Source organism: Pleurodeles waltl, chromosome 9, assembly GCF_031143425.1.
Source record: "Pleurodeles waltl isolate 20211129_DDA chromosome 9, aPleWal1.hap1.20221129, whole genome shotgun sequence".
Lineage (NCBI taxonomy): Eukaryota > Metazoa > Chordata > Amphibia > Caudata > Salamandridae > Pleurodeles > Pleurodeles waltl.
This window is the reverse complement of record NC_090448.1, coordinates 527,519,852-527,541,430: the sequence shown is the minus strand read 5'-3', so window position 1 is coordinate 527,541,430 and position 21,579 is coordinate 527,519,852. Positions and strand designations below refer to the sequence as shown.

Below are 21,579 nucleotides of genomic sequence, written 5' to 3'. Positions count from 1 at the left end.
CTAAAAAACTTGAAGGAAGAGGTGAAAAAACACAAATGGTAAAGAGAGAGAAGCCTGAGTGAGGAACACCATAAGGAAAGGCGTGACAAAGATTTCTGCGCTGTAGAAGTAGGTCTCAAGGAAGAACACCCCATGGAAGACTATTCTAGTGATTAGTGCACTATTGGAAATTGTCCTCAGATGGCGTGTCCTACAGAACAAATTCTCATGAGGAACATCCCATTGAAGATCAACTGAGGAAGGTAACACTTTACAGTCAGCACACTGGAGAGATAAGAACAACAGTTACAAATTCCTTCTCAGGTTATATTCCTCACAGTTGCTGGAATCAATTTGTTTCCAACTATCACCATTTGTCAGTATAATTTCCCTTCACATGGTATAGAAAAAGGGCTGCAGAGGAACCAAACAGCAGTGCAATTCCTGTGTCATCAACCACATTGTACATCTTTAAATCCCTTCAACCAAAACCACAAGCTTAACCTCTGCTTTCCATTTTTCAAAGACATTGGCACTCTCTAGTGTCTACCCCCTAACTCCTGTCTCTAAACACTTCATTAAAAGAGATGATATTATGAGACTCAAGATTCATAGCCTTTCTGTTTGAGAGAATCCTCCCAGTAACACCACAATGGTGTTTTTGGCGAAAAAGGTAATGACACAGGTTCTATGTCAATGGAGCCACAGGGGACAGAGAACAGACGAAGTGCTCATGGTGTGTCATCTTTTGGTCATTACCTTGCCACTACCTTCAGATAGCTAGTTCTTCTGATCCCCTGATCCCATAATGTCACATCCAGTTTAGATTCACTGGATCAGTTCAAGGAACATTCAACCTGAGAAAATAGGAGGATCATAAGTAGACATTAAAGTAATGGGTGATGTCCAACTCACTATGACAGCTAGGTTACAGACAAGGTTTTCTGCTCAGGTATAAAGCCTTCTGTCTCGCTTCAATTCACTTTCTTTACCCACATGCTTAAGAGAACATTTTCTGGATTGACTCTTATTGATACTCCTGCCATTGATAAAAACCAAATAATTAAGATCAAAGTAGTGGCCCTAAAATTGTTGGGTTTGCAGGAGAAACAATATTTCCAGACCATCCACCTCCAAGACTATGCTAAAGGCCAGCAGTAGTGGGTTAAAACACCTTATTGGCAGAGGCAGCTGCAACAGCAGCATCAATCACAGTCTCAACCAAAGAAGCCATATTACCACAGACAGAGGAAAGCATTAGCCTTTCACCACCTCGGGAAACCTCCCTTCAAATGAATGAATCCTTCATTCACCTTCTAGAACTCCTGACGGAGAAATGAGCCCAGCTGTCTCCAATTTAGTGAGAGTTTAACAAAACACAGATGGATGTAAAACATATGGAGTATAAACAAAATTAGGTTTTCAGTTTTCCATCTAACCATCCCATGGTTACCAAACCTTTTTATTCTAGGCTGTTTAAGGAGGCTCTATCATTGGTGAAAAGAGCTTTGGAGTACACCCTAAACAACAGATAAGCTAAGACATTTACTTCTGCTATTATGTTGTAACAAATGAAGGGTTAACATAAAAATACCTACCAGTTCTGCAGCTAAAAACTGTATACAAATGGATTAAGAAGAAAAAGTTCAACGTATTGGTGGTACACCAGTTGCTTCACATTTTACATGATTGAAGATATCATGAAGGCCTTAAGCATGTTTTCTCCTAAATCAAGAGTCTATCTCTTAAGAGAGTGAACATTAAATTAACGAGATCCCCTTTCAAAATTATATATATATGATAGCTTACTTTCACTTACCTTGGAAGGGTGCCTTCTTAGAGTCCATTACTTCAACAGGGAGAATGTAAGAGATACATTTACTCACAAGCCTTATACGTTTAACAAGGTGTTGCTCATGCAAACATCTTTCTTACCCAAAATAATTCCAGACCTTCACATTAACCGATTTCTGTGCTTACTATGTTCGAATCAAGCCTTTCAGGGCATTTTATTTCATATCTTAAAAGTCTGAAATAGAATTCACGTATTATCTTAAAAATGTCAACAATGCCTACTTGTTAAATGTAGAGCCATTCACATTCTCTTGACTTAGTATAAACTGTCCATTGCATTTTCAATAGAATGCTGCACAATTATTGTCGTTTACCAGGTATACTCTGAGCAGCCTCATCCAGAGGAAAGGTAGCCTTAGCATTCTTGTTAGGAATGTCCGATTTCAAGGAGATTTGTGGGCCCACTAACTGGAAATCACCCCACAACCTTGGTGAAAATGATTGCATAGACTCCCACTCCTGAACGGATACTCTTGTCGACCAGAAGTACTTGGGCAACCTGTTCGCATAATATTTAATTATAAATAGTCACTGTGCTTGTGGCCTCCCACCTCCGAGATGTGAGGGAGGCCACTCTATTGGATATTATGGAAACTTCTGTGGTTGAGAAGGAAAGCTACTTACTTGAAATCCTTGCTTCTGTCTTGTATGTGTTTCCTGACCTGATAAAATGTACTCTCTTCTTCCCGTCTGAACCTGAAAAATAGTTTAGGTTGGGTCTTTTCAAACCTTTGTTTGGGCTGACTGCCTTGCTAGCCCTGATGTTCGTGATGGATATTGCACTTCTTAAATGCATGAGTCATGTTTCAGAGTAAGGACAGGAGCAGCACTCCTTGCTTTTATCTTGCTAAAAGACAATCTTCCTGTAGGATTTTCAACGGAACTTACACTTGATTGTAACTAATTTGGTTTAACTGATTTTCTTTAACAAAAAAAAAAAAGTTTTGAAAAAATGCTTTTGCCGACAGTTTACTTTGTAAAAATGTTTAACAAATTGAAAAATGTTTTTCGAGAATCCTGTAGATTTGTAGAGATAGTCTACTGTTTCTGAATTCAGAGAAAATACACACGCTTGAGAAAAGTCCTTTTTGACTTGCAGAATGGGTAATGTGAACCTTTCAGAATTGCAACTAAGAGTGGGCTACCATCCCTGCATTTGTAGCCAATTGCGAGGTGGCCACAAAGAGTGACCTGCCTAATTAATTTACCTTTGACAGGCCTCTGTGTGAATAGGAAATTTACTATGTAGCCCATTAGTACAAAGGTTGCATTGCAAATTGCATTCCCCATTCACAAACCAGTCTGTGTGCAATTTACACATCCCTAGTTTGCCTATGTGGATAGTATACCGAACCCTAAACATTTTCAAAACTAATGGCTTTCCCTGAAATATACAGTCAAATGAATTAAAACATATTATTTTTAAAAACTGATGTGTTCAAAAGTGTTGCACCACTTTAGGAATTAAGGGCCACATGTACAAAGCTTTTTCTTCATTCACAAATGGCCTGATCCGCAGAATCCGGCCTTTTGTGAACGCAAAAGGCATTTTTTATGCCCCAAGCCTAAATTGCAATTCAGTAACCTGTTACAAAATCGCAATTTGCGTTTGTGATTCAGTATTAGGAAGGGGCATGTTTAGGGTGTCCCTTCCAGAAACCGAATCGCATTGGTATGTATGAATGTTTTGCCGCCGAACTGTGGTCGCAAAAAAAAACACATTTTACCACCAACTTCATGTAGGTGATAACCCATTTACAGATGGGAAGGGGTCGCCAAATCACACCTTTCCTTTTGAGAATGGTTGTGGAACTATTTTTGAGAGCAGGCAGTGGTCCTTTGGACCACTGCCTGTCCTTAAAAAATGAAAACAAAACTTTTCATTTTTCTTTTAGAAATGCTTGTTAGAACTGGGGTTTCTGGTTGTCAGAATATGCACCCTGTACGAGCAGGAACCACCACTTCTTATCAGGGTAAGCTAGATATACACTTAGACATAACCTGTGCTCACCCTGTGGCGGCTTGGCACAGAACAATCAGACTTATCTAAAGAGGCAATGTGTAAAGTATTTGTGCAACACACCCACACACAACGCAATGAAAATACTACAAAAAGACTCCACACAGAAAAATAAAGAATATTTATCTGAGTAAAACAAGACCAAAACAAGAAAAATCCTATTAGTAGAAGTAGAGATATGATTTTTTTAAAGAATAAACCAAAAATAGTGCTTAGAAGTCAATAGCGCTGAAAGGTTACTTGAGGTTGCGCTAGACCAGGGCAAATCCAAAGTTCAGGCTGACTACGATGGAGGGTTGGCCGGCTACAGGACTCAACCAGAGGCCACTTTTTCACTACCAGGACATGAAAAACTCAAAAGTACAGGCCCTGCCTTTAAAAACATTTTCTTATATAGCACCCTTTCCTATGGGCTACTTGGGCCTACCTTAGAGGTGACTTATATGTAATAAAAGGGGAGTTTAGGGCGTGGCAACTGGTTTTAAATGCCAAGTTTAAGTGGCAGTGAAACTATATACACAGACTCTGCAATGGCAGGTCTGAGACAGGTTGGAAAGAATATTTATTTGAGTGGCACAATCAGTGTTGCCTGCACACTAGTAGCATTTACTTTACAGACTCTGGGTATGTGGTATACTACTTTACAAGGGACTTATAAGTAAATTAAATATGCCAGTTGTGGATACATCAATGCTACCATGTTTAGGTGAGAATCATATGCACATTAGCACTGGTCAGCAGCTGTAAAGTGCTCAGAGTCCTAGGGCCAACAGATAGGTACAGCAAAAATGTGAGGCAGACAGGAAAAAAGATTGGGGGGAGACCACCCTAAGAAGGATAAGGTTTAACACGTATCTCACCCCGCCCTGCTAGCTGAAAGTGGGAAGAGCTACCCAACCTCTTGGGAGTTCTCATTACTAAGGAGGAAAATTCTGAATTGACCATCAGCATTGGTGTGGTGTACCCCTAGTCTGTGTTCCTCCCTGAAGTCCCACCCTGTAGGGAAATGGACCACCTCAACAATTTTGGATCTTCACCCCTTATTTGCACGAGCCACATGACAGTCTGAATCTACAAGTGAGTGCCAAACAGGTATGGCCTCAACGTCTTCAGAGCCCAAACCACAGCAAAAGCTTCTCTTTCTATAGAACTCCTCTTCCTCTGTTCCTATGATAATAGCTTCCTAGAGATGGGCCTACTTCATTAGGCTGTGATAAAACTGCCCTATGCCATGCTCTGAGGCATCTGGCTGAATGATAAATTGCTTAGAGAAGTCTGGGGCCTTGAACACAGGGGCTGTGCACATGGCTTGCTTCAGGGAGTTAAATGTTTTTTTGGCATGCCTCTGCCCAGAACATATTTCTGGGCTGTTTCTTTGCTGTCAGCTCTGTCAAGGGTTCAATAGTGGGGCAATATCCGTTGGCAAACCTCCTGTAATTCCCATTAAGTCCCAAGAATGCCCTGACTCCTTTCTGTATTTTGGTGTCTCCCAGGCCATTATCTCTATTCTTGGCCTGGAGAGGCTTCATCTTACCCCTGCTCACCAGGTGTCCCAAGTGATCCACAGACCCCTGCCCTATCTAGTACTTACTGGCCTTGATAGTCAGGCCTGCCTGTTAAAGAGCTCAAAGCACTTCCTGGAGGTGAAAGAGGTGGTAGTTTCAGCTGCTACCAAAGACAGCTATGTCATCTAGATAGACAGCTGGGAAGGCCTCCATACCAGCAGGGAAATTGTTCACTGACCTTTGGAAGGTGGCAGTAGCATTTTGGAGTCTAAAGGCATTACACAAAATTGGTACTGGCCTTTTGAAGAGAAGATGGCTGACCTCTCCTTGGTACCATCCCTTAGGGCAACCTGCAGGGTACCCTGATGTAAGATCAAAGGTACTTAAATACTAGGGAGTCCCTACCCGGTCAATCAGCTCATTAGCCTGGGGGATGATCATCAGTCATGGTTGCAGAATGGAGCCCTTTGTAATCCACACAGAACCACAGTTCAGGTGTGGTGCCCATCGGGTGGTTTTTGGCACCAGAACGACAGGGTTGGACCAGGGGCTACTGGAGCATTCGATCAGCCTTAATTCCAGCATTTTAGAGACTTTACTTGTAATTCTGGTTCTTACCTTATCCAACACCCTGTAAGATTTCATCTTGACGGGGAGGTTGTCCTCTGTGTCCACATCATGGGTGGGTACACAGGTGGGTAATCCCAAGAGTAAAGGAAAACAAAGAGGCAAAATGTCCCAACACTTGGCAACAGTCACTCTTTTGTCCAGGCGTTATAGTGGGGTAAAGCATACACCTTTAACAGATCCATCTTTCTCCTTGTAGTTCAAGAGGTCAGGTAGAGGGTCACTTTCCGCCTCCTCTTCTTCAACTGTAACCAACAGCATGGTGAGATCAGACCTCTCAGATTGGGGTTTGAGACTGTTGATATGGAGGACCCGGTGGGGTTGCCCTGGAGGTTTTAAGATCCACCATGTAGTTGTCCTTACTCTTCCTCTCAAACACCTTAAATGGTCCAGCCCAACAGTCCTGGTTCCATAACCCACACTTTCTGCCCATCCTGGAGTTTTGATCATACCACTCTTTCGTTTCACCCTGATTGGCTTTCAAGTTCTCAGAAGCTTGTTTTCACAACTTAGCCATTTGGCTCCTCAAGGCCAGCATGTAGCTCACTACATCCTGGGGAATCTTCTTGGGAGCTTGCTCCCATCCCTTCTTGAGTCAGACTTCCCCTGACAGGGTGACCATACAGAAGCTCAAAGGGGCTAAAGCCCACTTCCTTCTGTGGTACCTCCTTGTAGGCAAACAGCAGGCATGGCAAGATGCTATCCCAATCTTTCCCTTGTGGCCTCAGGAAGGTCTGTGATCAAGCCTTTGAGGGTCCTGTTGAATCTCTCAACAACCTGTTGGTTTGTGTGTGATAAGGAGTGGTGAACTTACTCCATATGCCTTCCACATTGACTGCATGTAAGCAGACATGAAGTTTGTGCCCCTGTCAGACACAACTTCCTTGGGGAAACCCCATCAGGGCCAATGGCACTGCAGGTGCAATCTTGGTCCTCAAAGCGATTTTCTCTGGGTACCTACTGGCATGATTCACCAAGACCAGGATAAACCTGTAATCTGAGGTAGTCTGGGAATCCATAGGCCCAACAATGTTGATGTCGAGCCGCTGAAGGGTTGCAACAACAGCTAAGGGATTAAGGGGGACCTTTAGCCTCTTCCATGTCTTCCCACTGCACTGGCAGGTAACACATGGCCTACAGAAGGCATCTGAGGAACTTCTGATCTTGGTCCACTAAAAATGCGGGACAGCCCTTGCAAAGGTCTTGTCCTGACTCAAGTGTCCTGCCAGGGGAATCTCTTTAGCCAGCTCCAATAGGAAGGCGAAGGCCCTGTAGCTTTGGGGGACAACCAGGGCCCTTGTTGTCCTGTGCACAGGAACCTTAGGCTCACTGTAAAGGAGGTTTTCTCAGTAAATTTGATGGCTCCCAGAGACATCACCTCTTGCTTGGACTTCAGCCTGGCACCTTATGCCCTCAAGGGTTAGACACTCCCTTTGTGCCCTACAGAACCTCTCCTTAGTGGGACCTCATTCTACATGCTATCCAGCAAGTGTAGGCAGGTCACAAAGGGAAGCAGCATGCTCCTCAAGAGACTCCAGGGCAGCCACCACAGGTGCCCCATCGTTCTCACTGAGGGTACACTAAAGGGCTGGTTTCCCACACCCTCTGCCTTTCTCCTTGTTAACAGCTGGCTGGGACGTTGTTCCAGGCTCCAACCCTTTCTGACTCCCCTCCCGGGCAGCCACGAACCTTGTGGTAGCACAGATCCAATAAGGTAACCCCAACATCTCCACATGAGCCTTGAGTTTCACTTCCTTCCAGATAGTGGACTTAAGATCATTACCTAGCAAACAGTCCACAGGCATGGCAGGGTTCAAAGCAACCTTCAGAAGTCCTGAAACCCCATGCCCCCTCTCAAATGGAACAAGGGCCAATGGATATTTACCATCTCTGTTGTCAGCCACCACAACTTGGTGGAATGCATGGAGAATCACCTGTCCTGGGGACACCAACTGACTCCTTACCAAAGTCTTGCTGACACCTGTCTCCCTCAGAACCTCAACACCTTGCCCATTGATGGTGACCCATTGCCTATACTCTGTAGTATTTGATGGCACATAGATCTTAGGAACCATCTCACTGTCACCCAGGGATACTATGGTAAGTCCACTAAATTTTTCCCCATTAACTGGGACAAACTCTTCCTCTCCCATCACTACACTAACCGCCCTGCGGTCTTCCTTCCAGTGGAAGGGATTCTCTTTATGGACTCTTGGGATCGCCTTTGTAGTGTCTATACTCATCGCTCTTAGGTGTTTTGGACTGCTGACTTTTGTCAGGGTATTTTTATTTACTTCTGGTGGCTAGATTGGGAATGTGAACCAGACCCTTTCCACCTGTGAGTTGTTTTGGAGGTCTTTAGAGCACTCTATCATTTTATCTCCCCCTTCTTCTGGCGGGAACTCTGATCACGATTTTGGGAGTCACCCCAGATGCCTTCTTGGTTACTCTGGTGTTGACCTAGATGTCTGCCCCCTCAGCAAGCTTCCTGCGATCGAAAAGCTTACTATACACCAGGTGTTGGCGCATCTCTGTAAAACACAGATCACGCATGTGCTCCTTTAAAATCAAGTTGTACAGCCCTTTTGATCTTCTGCTTTGCTGCCCCTTACCCAGCCCTTCAGTGCCTTGCTAGCATAGCCCAAGCAATCTCCCCAACTCTGTGATGCTATCTTATGACTGGCCCTGCGCCTCTGTCAGTATTTGTCAGGTGTCAGCCCTAACTTGGTGACTAGTATGGCCTTCATAGTAGTGTAGTGTGTCTGGTCCCCCACCTCTAATGTGAGAAGTGTATCCCTCCCCACTATGGGCATGCACCTCCTCCAGCTACCACCCAGAGCTTCTGTGGAACATTGTACACTCTCAGAGACTCTTCATAGACTGCAAATCATTTGTCTAAGTCATCCCTCACTACATAGCAGGGCACCAGATCCTTTGTTACCCAGACTCTTGACTCTTGGTTACCCAGACTCTTGACTCACCAGTGGACACTGCAGGTACACTGCCATCATTTTCATTACTGGACCCTACTTCCAGGGCTCTGGTGTCCAGCTCCTGCAAACTGAGCTCATGGGCCAGTTTCCTCTCCTCAAGAGTCAGCTTCCTTTCCTCTAGAGCCTGCTCTTTCTCCAGTTTAGCAAACTTCAGCCTGAGTTTTCACTCCTCCCTCCTGTCCGCCAAGTCCTCTGTGGACAGATTCCTGGAGGAGACACTGCTGTAGTGGATCCTATTCAGTTTTAATGGGAATCAGGAGTTTAGCTTATCCTTCTGGCTTGCAGGTCTGTGCCTCCGTCACCTAGTGACTTTTAACCTACTTAGCCTGCTCTGTTTTAGCACATTTATTTAATTATTTCTTCCAAGATGGCTACTATGTTTATAGTTAGGAAGATGTTTTGATTTCACGTTATGAGTGCCACTCTATGAAGGTGTCACTGTCAGTGTCAAAGACAAGTAATATACGTAGGTATTCACATCATGTACTTTCCAACTTACGAGTGTGTTAGACTTTTCATCCTTGGTGTGATCTCCCTTAACTTTTTGCCTCTGTTTCCCAGGTTGTTGATGTGTGCTGAACTCTGTTTTTGCTTTTTTTTTTTACTCTGGGCCCTTTACCACTGCTATCTAGTGCTAAAGTGCAAGTGCTCCTATACAAAATTGTGTATGTAATTGGTTCATCCATGATTGGCATATTTGATTTGCTGGTAAGTCTCTAGTACAGCACACTAGAGGTGCACAGGGCCTGTAAATCAAATGCTACTAGTAGGCCTGCAGCACTGGTTGTGCCACCCACATTAGTAGCTCTGTAAACATGGCTCAGACCTGCCACTGCAGTGTCTGTGTGTGCAGTTTTAAACTGCCAATTCGACTTGGCAAGTGTACCCACTTGCTAGGCCTAAACCTTCCCTTTCCTTACATGTAAGACACCCCTAAGGTAGGCCCTAGGTAGCCCCATGGGCAGGTTGCAGTGTATGTTTAAGGTAGGACATGTACTGATGTGTTTTATATGTCCTAACAGTGAAATATTGCTAAATGTGGTTTTCACTGTTGCAAAGCCTATCCCTCTCATAGGTTAACATGGGGGTTGCCTTTAAATATGATTACAGTGTAGATTCCCTTTGGGAGTGGATAGACATGTGGAATTAGGGGTCTCTGAGTTCACAATTTAAAAATACATCTTTTAGTAAAGTTTATTTTAAGATTGTGTGTTTGAAAATGCCACTTTTAGAAAGTGAGCATTTTCTTGCCTATACCATTTCTGTGACTCTGCCTGTTTGTGGATTCCCTGTCTGGGTCAGTTTGACAGTTGGGCTGTTTGCACCTCTCTCTAGACAGTGACACAAAGGGAGCTGGGGTGTAGACTGCATATCCTGATGAGCCATCTGTGCTAGGAGGGAGGGGAGGAGTGGTCACTCACACCTGAAAGGGCTGTGCCTGCCCTCACACAATGTGGTCTCCAACCCCCTGGTGTGTGTCTGGGACCTGGCCTGGGCAAGGCAGGATTTCACAAACAAGAGCGACTTTGCTTTGAAGTAAGCCTACTTCAAAGGGCAAAATGGGTATAAGAAGGGCACCCAAAACCACAGACATTCGATCACTTCTGGAAACCAAGAGGAAGCTCTGCCTGGAGATGACCTCAAGAGCTGAGGAAGAAGAGCTGCTTGCCTGTGACTGTGCTTTGTGGAGCTATCCTGCAGTTGTTTCTGCCTGTGCAAAAGGATAAAGACTGGACTTTGTGTGCATTCCTGCTTGTGAAGAATTCTCCAAGGGCTTGAAACTGAGCTTGCCTCCTGTTGTTGATGTCTCAGGGACAGCAAAGAGTTCTCTCTACCAGCACCTTGAGACTCCTGCCCTGCCAAGTGGTGCCCTATCCAGTTCCTGGGGCTTTGACAGGTGAAGCTGGTGGATCAAGGTTGCTGACGGAGGCTGCAATGACGCAACATCGCTGGGCGTGGAAAATCAACGCAAGCCTGCCCGGACCCGAGGTGTTTTGTCCGGATCATGCACCTTCCTCCTGTGAGGAAAGAAACAACGCACGCGGATCGGACCGGGAAAGGAGAAACGACGCACAACCTCGCTTGCGGTTGAGAAATCGACGCACCGCTTACCTTTTTCGACACACACTCACCCTTGCGGGTTATTTTGACGCGACCCAGGTACATTTTCAGGCTAACAGCGTTAGCTTTGTGTTTAAAAGAACTTGAAGACTCTTTTTGTATTTTACTTAATAACTTCACCTGTGTATAGTGGATTTTTGTTGTTTTGGTCTTGTTTTGTTTAGATACATATTTTCTATATTTCTAAACCTGTGTTGTGTCATTTCGTAGTGTTTTCATTAAGTTACTGTGGGTGTTTTGGTACAAATACTCTACACCTAGCACTCTGAAGTTAAGCCTGCCTGCTCTTGCCAAGCTTCCAAGGGGGTGAGCGTTGGTTAGCTGAGGGTGATTCTCTTTTACCCTGACTAGATTGAGGGTCCTTGCTTGGACATGGGGTAACCTGACTGCCAACCAAAGACCCCATTTCTAACAGTGTGACAGTAACATATTGTGCTTTTCAGGGAATTGTTTATATAATTGCTGCCCCAAGCATGCCTTCTTATCTATTGTTTGTGAACATATCTGCGTCAGCGGTCCTACAAGATCTGTATAAGTACATCTCACGCAGACAAGGTTATCAGATGGATTCCTACCAGATGCAATCAACGCTATCTATGCTACACGTCGCCTTGATGCAGACCAAGCCTTTGTGTCCCCACGGAGTCTGATGTAGAGACCTCAGTCCAAGGTAACAAGGGTTGGGGGGGTGGCTCTTCTCATGGACATGGTACTGGCAGATTAGGTTTATCACACCAAGCTCTCTTTAGGTTAGAGATTAGGTTCATCATGCTAGGGTGTTAGGGCCTATTTCACACCTATTTCACATCTCATGTTGATGCAAGATAGTGGAGGTCTTTATATTTACGACTCTTGTTTTTACCATTCTGTATGTTGCATTGTTCATTATCCTAATTATTGCAGCCCATGCATTTTACAATAGATTGCAGTCTTGTTAATAAAACCTATGGAAAACTTTACTGCATCTCCTTCATTGCCTGTGTGTGACTGAGACTTGTTGCTCATGTGAGAAAAGGGTAATCTCCGTTTAGCTACGACTCCCCTAAGATGTCGCACTCTTGAGTTTCTGTGTAAAGGCTGCCAAAAATCACCTTTTACAGTTTGGGTTTTTGGTGAGGTACTGCTTGTGAGCCGGGAGGGTTGGGCCGACAGTTGCGACTTGTTGTAGGTTTGGCTTAGTCGCCTACAAACAAAAGTGCTGTCATTCCTCAACCAGCAGTCTTGCCTAGAGCAAGATTCCAACTACGACTCTGCCTCCTGGTCTGGGAGCCATCTCTGCTCCTGGCAGGCTGTTGGACCTCTCTACAGGTGGTTCTAGAGCCACCTGTGGCTCCAGATTCAGGTCATCCTCAAATGGAATTTCCTGCTTCTCCCCTGAGTTGTCATCCCCTTCAACCTGGGCCTCTGCCCAGGCCTTCAAAATCTTCTGCCTTCCTGTTGAAACCCTTGTAGACACTTGAAAGTCCTTGCAGAAATCCTCCAGGTGTTGCACAGTGTAAGATGGCAACCTGACCTGCCCAAACTCCTCCATTACTGCAGTTGCAGGTGCTCATTCTCCAGAGTGAGATATTATTCAGCAGAACAATCAAAAAGGAAGAATTGGAAAAAAATCAAAATGGCCTTAGTGTAGAGTTGTAGTGAACACTGTGTTACTTTATGGTATTGCACAAACAAGTCCTATCCTTACTCCTAATCACAAATGTGAGAACGGGTTTTTTTTGCTGTCACAGTATGCATCCTTTACAAGCAGGAACCACCAATTCTTGTCAGGGTAAGCTAGATACACACTTGGGGATAACCTGTGCTTACTCTCTGGTAGCTTAGCACAGAGCAGACAGGCATTTCTAATAAGGCACTGTGCTAAGTATTTGTGCAGCACACACACAGTAACACAATGAAAATACCACAAAAAGACTCCACACAAGTTTAGAAAAATAGAGAATATCTATATGAATTAAACAAGACCAAAATGGGAAAACTCCAATCAGTAGAAGTCGGACTATACATTTTTAAAGAATAAACCAAGAATAGTTCTTAAAAGTCAATAGCGTTGAAAGGTTACTTGAGGTCGTGCTAGTACGGGGTAAATTTAAATTTCAGACCGACCGCAATGGTGGGCAGGCGAGCTACAGCAGTCACAGAGAACCCACTGAAAGAGTACCTATGATGGAGCAAGCATCAACGTCAAGGAGCAATGTGGCGGCGATGCGTTGGTCCTGATCTGCACAGTTGGGCCGATGTGTTGTCGTAGAGCCCTGCAGTTGGGTACGTGTCAGAATCAAACTCCATTGAGATGAATGGAATGTGTTGTTGTCGAGCTGCGCAGCAATGTCCTCAGATCTGCACTGCGTCTTTGTTGAACTCAAGTCATGTGTCGTCATTGAATTGGCAATGTGTCAATGTCAGAGAGCACTGCATCAGTTCCAAGTGGCACAAAAACTTATATGTGTCAATTTTTGCATAAAAAAGAGCTCCAAACCCACTTCCAAGACCACAAACTGGATTGGCACTCCAGGCAAGGGTAGAACCCATAGATGGCAGAGTCCAGCAGCAAAAGCAGAGTTGCAGGTAGTCTTTAATTTCCCTGAGACTGCTTGAGAACAGGAGGCAAGCCAGCAAGCCCTTGGAGTCACTCTGAGTCAGATGAGAGGGTCCAGTACTTCCTCAGCTAGGCAAAGATTAGCAGGCAGCAGGTTAGCTTATCAAGGCAGAGAGCAGCCCTTCTTGGAAAGCTCTACAGCAGCATAGGACTCCTTGTAACACAGCAGTCCTTACTCCAGACCGAGGTCCAGTAGTGTACTGATCTTGTGGGATAAGAGATCCAGTTCTTATACCCAAATGTGCCTTCAAAGTGGGGGTGACTTCAAAGAAGAGACCTTTTCTTCCTAGCCGAGTAGAGGGTAATCAGCCCTTTGTGTGGGGACAGGCACCTCCCTGTTCAAGTGTGTCGGCTCCCTACCACCCTTCCTATCTAGGAAGACCCATCAGAATGCAGATACATGCAAATGAGTGCTCAGACGCACCTAACCTTCATGTGTTTGTGGCTGTCTAGAGAGAATGCACAAAGTGTAACTGTCACCCACCCCAGACGTGTATTAGAGGCACACTGCAAGGCAAACAAAGCAGTAAGAGTGGCATTTCTAAAATAGGAATGCTAAATCCTACTTTATTAAATCCTACTTTACCAGTAAAGAGAATTATCATTACCATTCAAATTATATGAAACATGATGTAGCTACTCCTTTCAGATTAGGAATTGCAGCTCAAAAGTATATTAAGGAATTTCCAATGCTGAGCTATGAGATGATTAAGCCTCACACTAGGGAAACATATTGGGAGTTTTTCACAACTAGGACATGTAAAACTTAAAAGCACATGCTCTGCATATCACTTATATAGCACCCTGCCCTGTGGGTTACTTAGCGCATACCTTAGGGGTGTCATATGTATTAAAAGGTATGTTTGAGGCTTGGAAAAGGGTTTTACATGCCAAGTTCAAGTGGCAGTGAAACTGCACCACATGCTCTGCAATAGCAGACCTTAAACAGGTTTGAAAGGCTTCTTGGGTGGGTGGCACAAACAGTGCTGCAGGCCCACTAGTAGCATTTCATTTCCAGGTCTTGGGTATATGGTATACCACTTTACGAGGGACTTATAAGTAAATTAAATATGCCAATTGTGGATGTAACAATGGTACCATGGTAATGGGAGAAGTACATGCACTTTAGCACTGGCCTGCAGTGGTAAGGTGCTCAAATTCCTAAGGCCAACAAAAAGATAGACCAAAGATGTGACGCAAAAGGTTTGGGGGAAGACCATCCTAAGGCTGACAGGTCTAACAGGGATGCATTTAATTACAGACATGTTAGTCTGCTGACTTAATCAGGCCACTATCCCTGGTATTTTTGTGATTCCCAATGGGGTTCAAACTGAGACCTGACTCATTAATATTCATGAGATAAGTGTATTTGCAACCCACTGGGAATCACAAAATTTGTAAAGCACACATTTGTATGTTGGTGTTTGGGATTTCCAGGTAGTGAATTGCAAAAATGAGCTAATTGGTAATCACAAACCCACATTTTAGTACATGTGGCTCTAAGACAGCTGATGGAATCAATGCTCCACAACCAACAATTACATTTATTATACAAGTAGTGATGAGTAATAGGGATAGGCTTGGTTAAATGCTTCGGCTCATAACAGTAAAACAACATTAGCTTCACATCTAAATTTAGAGTGCTGAATGTTTCCAGTTCGCTAGACGTACTCCCTCTGATATTTTCCTGGTTTCATGATGAAGGTGTCAATCACATGTGTATCTATGGCATTTCATGTAAATAAGCACAACATTAATTGTTTTAACAGTGACATTACAATAATGTTAAAATGTTCTGCAGAAGCTTTGTGCAAGACCACCCAGGCCTGAGGACTGGTTTATGGTAACTTTTAAATTGTGTGTGCTCTCTTCTTTTGATATTGTGCGTGGAATTAATTTCTGATTCTGAAGTAGGTAATAAAAAATGTGAATTCTTAGCAAGATTAGTTTAGCCATCTGCATGGCAAATGCAAATGCGATTTGTGCACAAACGTTGTATGGAGGTTTTGCAGTGTACAGTCAAATGGCCATGTTGGTATTTGTAATTTCCTTTCTTTCTGAATGCCAGTGGACAGCTATATTGACAAACTATGGAACTGATTTTATTAACATTACCAATCAATCATAAGACAATGTTAATTCTTTTTATATTTTACATTTTTGCTAGGGGTTATTGTTACTCCATTCTAGAACTGATCAAGCCAGGCCACGCTGTCTTACATTACTACCTGCTGCTCAAATTCTTACACAAGTTAGCAAAAACAAGCCAGACATAAGTGATTTTAATAACAGCTGGTTTGCAAAGGTAAGATACAAATTATATATACTTGGAAAAATTTGTGGTATTTTTTCTGTGAGAGTTTAATGGAATATTTTTAGAGATATACATGTTGTACGGATAAGCAACTTGCTCTGTCTTTTAAATGTATATTAACATTTTGTTCATCACTTCCAGCTACAATTATGGTATGACTTTGTGAAGTCCATCAGATGAAGGCATGAGGCATCATTAGCAAATTAATGTTACCCCTGAAGCTTTGTTAAAGAAAAACTCCTAGGACACCTTTAGATTATGTAAGGGGCAGCAGTTGCTTGTCTAGATTTTAATACCAAGATAACCACCCAAAACTTCAGTTCCAATACAGCCTCGCTGTGATTAGAAATTTCTCAGTAGGGATCTGTGATTGCCAGTATTTAAATTAATATGGTAGGAGCTCCACTACAAGCAGTATTGTACGCTTGGCATTGAACAGGTGTGCTTGGTCTTTGTTCCTCCGACACTTCTATTCCGAAGGAATTCTTAGGTTAATCTACCCTGTCACTTTGCCACTACTGCAGATAGTTATGCTGCTGCAGCTTGCAGTATGCACCTGCCTGCTGGTAGTATGCTTGGTAACAAAATGATAGTATGTATAATTACATTGTCCTTGATGATGCTACAGGATGGTACCATCATTCTGCTGCGCTGCTCTTTGGCAAGGTCGATGATCTTCATAGTCTATCCAAATCTTATAATGGTTTCCCGTCAAATGAATAAGCATAAATGAGATTGTTCTCTAAGAGATTTGAAACTTTCCCTGGTGTGAAGGTTTTTGCTACTCAGTGGAGACAGAAGCATGCCTATTTTCCCTCTCATGTAGAGTCCATGATCTTTGGGAGTCAAAATATTTAAGCCTTCCTTAAACATCTTAAAGGTAGGTCTATGTCAATTATTTTCATGTGTTTGAGGACAGTTGGAACGTTCTGATTCCTGAAGAAGGGTTCAATATGAAAAATACATGAGTTATAGAAGGACCATACTGAGGGAGCTGCTCACAAGATAAACGTACACGTGAGTGAATCTAAATGTGCAAGTTTACTCTTACATATTTGAGTAACGTTACTACTTAAAGTTATTCACCATTTACGAGTTTTCGAAGTGTAGACTGAATTCAGGAGCGGAGCCAAATTTACAAATGTAAAATGACTGTTTATAACTTTACACACATAGGCAGAGGGTTTTGTCACCAGGCAAAGATCCCCTCAGTGGTAAAGTATAGGGAGAAGTTTAAAAGCTTATTAAACTTTGAAAAAAAGTTCAAATATTTATTTTAGTTAAATATAGTGTAAATTAATTTAAAATATTTTTTTAAATGTAGAAACAATTAACAAAATGCTAAAGTATTGGTATTGTGATTTTGAAATAAACAGTTATATATTAAATTAAACATTTTTCCTAAGATTTAAATTTAGAAAATCTCACATAAAGTATAACATTTATACTTACAGTAAAAATTTTATTATGGATAGAATACATTTTAAATAACTTAAATATGTTTAAAAAAAGCTACGTTAATTGCACAATTTAAGTTTAGTGAAGGTTAATAACATATTTTATAATACACCTAATAATCATTTTGTGTTTATATAGTTTTACATCGAAGTACACTTATTTATTTTAAAAAAAAGTTGAAATAAGGTAATCTAATTTCACATTAGTTCCTGTGGGCTTTTATTTTAAATGGAATTCCTGATGCCATCATTTTCTATGGGAGTGTGTTGCAGTACAAGTGGCTGACCATGTACGGTGCTGGACTTAACCCAGCTCTGAGCTTGAGTACATTTAAGACTGTTTTGAATCCTTTTTGATGGTAGTAACTAACTATAAGTTCAGTTTATGAATAGCAGTAGTTTTACTTATGTGGGTGGCTGGATGTCACTCCCTAAATCCCTCCCTAAACCCTTCCGTACTCCTCCGTTAACCCAGCAAATTATTCATAAGTGCTCCCCATTTTCCACCCACTCCTCATCCCTCCTCCATGTACCACAAAATGTATACTTACCTGTGCCGAGATCCCCACAGTAAGACTGGAAAACTCAAAACATAAAAGGTAGGAGAGGTGGAGGTGTAGACCGCCAAACATAGGTTAGCGAATAGCATTTAGTGTAACGTTATTAGTACTATTGTAGTACTACTAAGCACAATACGAAATGCATGTTGTGAATTGCCCCCAAGAGAACTTATATGAATAGTAAAGAAAATTTGTAACGGAATGCACCATTTGGATTAATTGGGTTGTGAAGGGGATCAAATAAATTGGACACTTACAATAAGGAATCTTTGTTTTAAGAGGTCTTTGAAATTGAAAAGGATGTTAACATTGTTTGCATATGGGTTGTGGATCAGTGGTAGTGTATCAGAGACCGGTTAAAGTTTGTTTTGTGTCAGAGGTCACCTGGCTTGCAATGTAAAACGAAAAAAGTTTAACAAAGTGAACTAGTTGAAATTACACGTGCAACTAACAGTGAGAGGTGACAACGTATCACATTCCAGATCCAAATCAACATCTGCACGTGACACAGTGTGTACTGATATTGGGAACACGTTTATAACTCAAACACTTTAATACCTGAGTCTTACACACATGTATTGAGAAACTACCACAGTCTGTCTTAATGTGGAGTGACTATTTGGTGTTACAATCCCAAGCTGTCATTTTGGGTCAAATTATTGTTTACGGTCCAATTAACACTTGCCAGGCTTACCCTCACTTCAGGTGAACCACGGCATGCCAGTCTCATTCTCCAGTAGTATAGTGCTTTACCAAACTGTAAATGTAGGATAAAATGGTTTTATCTGTCCCAGGTGAAAACTGCTGCCTTGTACCCTATATTGAGTTTAAACCAGCCTGCCCATCTCACACTAACGATGCACTGCATAATAACTTTCAGATGAATCTTCTGGAAGCAGACAAACCTCTTTGGAAAGCATAACCACTTGCCATGCCTTGTTATCCTTTTTGTATAATGCCTCACTTTTTATTGTGTTTTCTGTCAATAATAAATTAAATAATGTGCCTGTGACTAATTGTTCTACTCACTTACTGTTTCATAAAATGTTTTTTCATGCACTGAAAACCAGTGCATCAGACCTCTCTTTTTATTGGAACTTTTTTAAGACTGTTGACATGGTTCTGTGGCTCAGTCCCTTTATACTCGTTCTGGAGAGGCTAAGAAACGTTTTAAATTCCTCTCCAAATGTGAGGTCCTTGACAATATGTTGATATAAGTCTGAAACTCACGACATTTACTCAAAGAGGCAGATATTGATTGGAATTTATTATGTGATATCCTTCTGCAAATCATCAAGTCGAAATTATCATCATCATAATAAATAATATTCCAACGATTGTAAACAAGAATGAATAAAAAGCTATACTTGAAACATGGTTCATCATATATCTCTAAAGTATTACTAAATAAACATCTACTTGCCATGCAGCATCATATTATTAGTATCTGTATTATTTGCCTTGCCAGCATAGCTTAGCGGCAAACCTCAGTTTTGTTTGCCGTTTGACAGCATCTCTTCCAATAGCAGGTCTACTCTGTCCCTATCCCAGCTGCCAGGGTTTTTATTCCCATAGGGCTGTGGAGCAGGTGAGGGTGAAATTTCTCCGAATCTACATTTGTAACAAATACTGAAAAGAGTGCATCACTTAAAAGGATTTGGAACTACATAAGCCCTTGTTAATTTTAAATTTAGATCACCCAGAACTGCACACATTCAACTTCAAAAGCCTTTTTGTAGTCTCTGCAAATATGTAGAAGAAAATGGCAAAGAAATTGCAGCTAAAACACCATTAGCTGTGCCAATTTTGCACAAAATATATCTGGAAACTTCACCTTAATTTAGCTTTACATTCCAGATCTAGCACACTTATGCTAACTGACCTCACTAAATTCAACCCCGTATATAAACACTTACTATGCTAGCAAGCATCAAGACTTAAAATGCATACTAGCATTATTAAACATATAGAAAACCATGCTCACACATGCCAGACAAATGCTGATTTGTCCCTTGCATGGGTTGGAAACCTGATTGAACACCATGAAACAATTTTGTTCCTCATTTTCTTGTAGCTGTTCATTACCTATTCTTTCTAGTATTTTGCTGTGGTATGGTAGTTTGCAAAGAAGTAGGTAGTTGGCTGATAAAAGAAGGTCTGCCGCAAACTTTCCAACATGGACACAGTAATGTTGCAGTTTCCCAGGGCCATTCTGCTAGCTAACGGTACTGCATTTATTCACAGTAGCTTGCTGTTGTTTTTGTACCTAGTTTGTCCTGCCACCCGGGATAACATTACCATAGAGGGGGCAGAATCAATATTCATGCAGTAGGATAGTGCTTAGGTGGTAAGGCAATGTGCCACTTACTAGAACTGTGCTCTGATTTGCTAAAAGTGTTATCATGTTCCTCACACATGATGATTTTGCAGACATTAATGCTTTCCTAAGCAGGACAATTGTAAATAAACCCAGATTTTGGGTGTGAGTCAATAGACTGCCCTGTGTCCTTTCCAGTGTTAATAGGGATGCTTCCCAATTTCTTAATGATTTTGCTTCTCTTTTGTGGCTTAATTTTGTTTCTGTTTTGCACCTTATTCTGCATTGCTCGATTATTGAATGCCTTCGTGGCAAGAGGTTTACGTATTTGTATTTATAGTTTCTGTGCTGAACTTTTAGAATTTTTGTAATAAATCTCTTTAAATGTTTCTTTCCAATCTAAAACTCAATTATTCAGTCTGTCCTTAATTAACTATATGTTTAATATGCAGTTATGGTGCCTTATCTCGAGAACACTGTACCTAATGAAATTAAGGTTTAACACTGTCTCCGATTTATTCACCCATGGGGGTGCTGTTAAGGTGTCATTTTGGGGGTGTAAAGTTTAGGGGATTCCCCTTCCCACATTATTTACGGATGAGAATACGATTGTGTGTTTTAATTGGCCTCCACATATGCGAGTCTGCTTATCATGTTTGTCATATGGATTTGCAATGAAGAAAACATGTTTCATAAACATAGCTAGGCTTGGTTCCAAAGGGAGACTCAGTATTTTGAACATTTACCTGATTATCTCTTCCTCCATTGAAGGTTTGAAGTTTGTAAAGGATGCTTGAAGTGAGCCATGGGAGAGGGTGGCTAAGGTGATGGTTGGACATTGTATAGGATTGTATTCTGAATCTACATACTTTTGAATTTAAAAATCTGGAAGATCTTACAGTGTTGTGGAGTATGATATGGGGAATTATTTTAGTGCCTTGGGGTTAATAATTTATTTTCAGACACTGAAGATTTCATTTGATTGATTTGAGGAGCCATTTATGCCTTTGTTAAGATGGTCTTTTTTTGCTCTTCAGATTAGTTTTTGGTAGCTTTTTCTACTCTTGCTAATAATGTTGTCATTTCTATGGAAGGCTTTAAGCCATCTTTGTTCCAGCTTTGTTCCTTACCTTTTCATTTTAAAGACCTTACACATGAACCATTTATTGAATGATTTTGGCATCCTGTTTTTGTTCTCTGGTTTTGTCTGGCACTAACATTATTTAGTGTGGT

General features: G+C 41.9%; 1 protein-coding gene across 1 annotated transcript in view; it reads left to right on the top strand.

The window, feature by feature from the left end:
• Positions 1-21,579, top strand: part of LRRC9 (leucine rich repeat containing 9) — a 640,455-nt gene that overhangs the window by 364,796 nt on the left and 254,080 nt on the right. Inside the window, exon 20 of the mRNA XM_069207426.1 lies at positions 15,866-16,003. Coding sequence (XP_069063527.1) covers positions 15,866-16,003 — 138 coding nt within the window. The remainder of the gene's footprint in view (positions 1-15,865; positions 16,004-21,579) is intronic.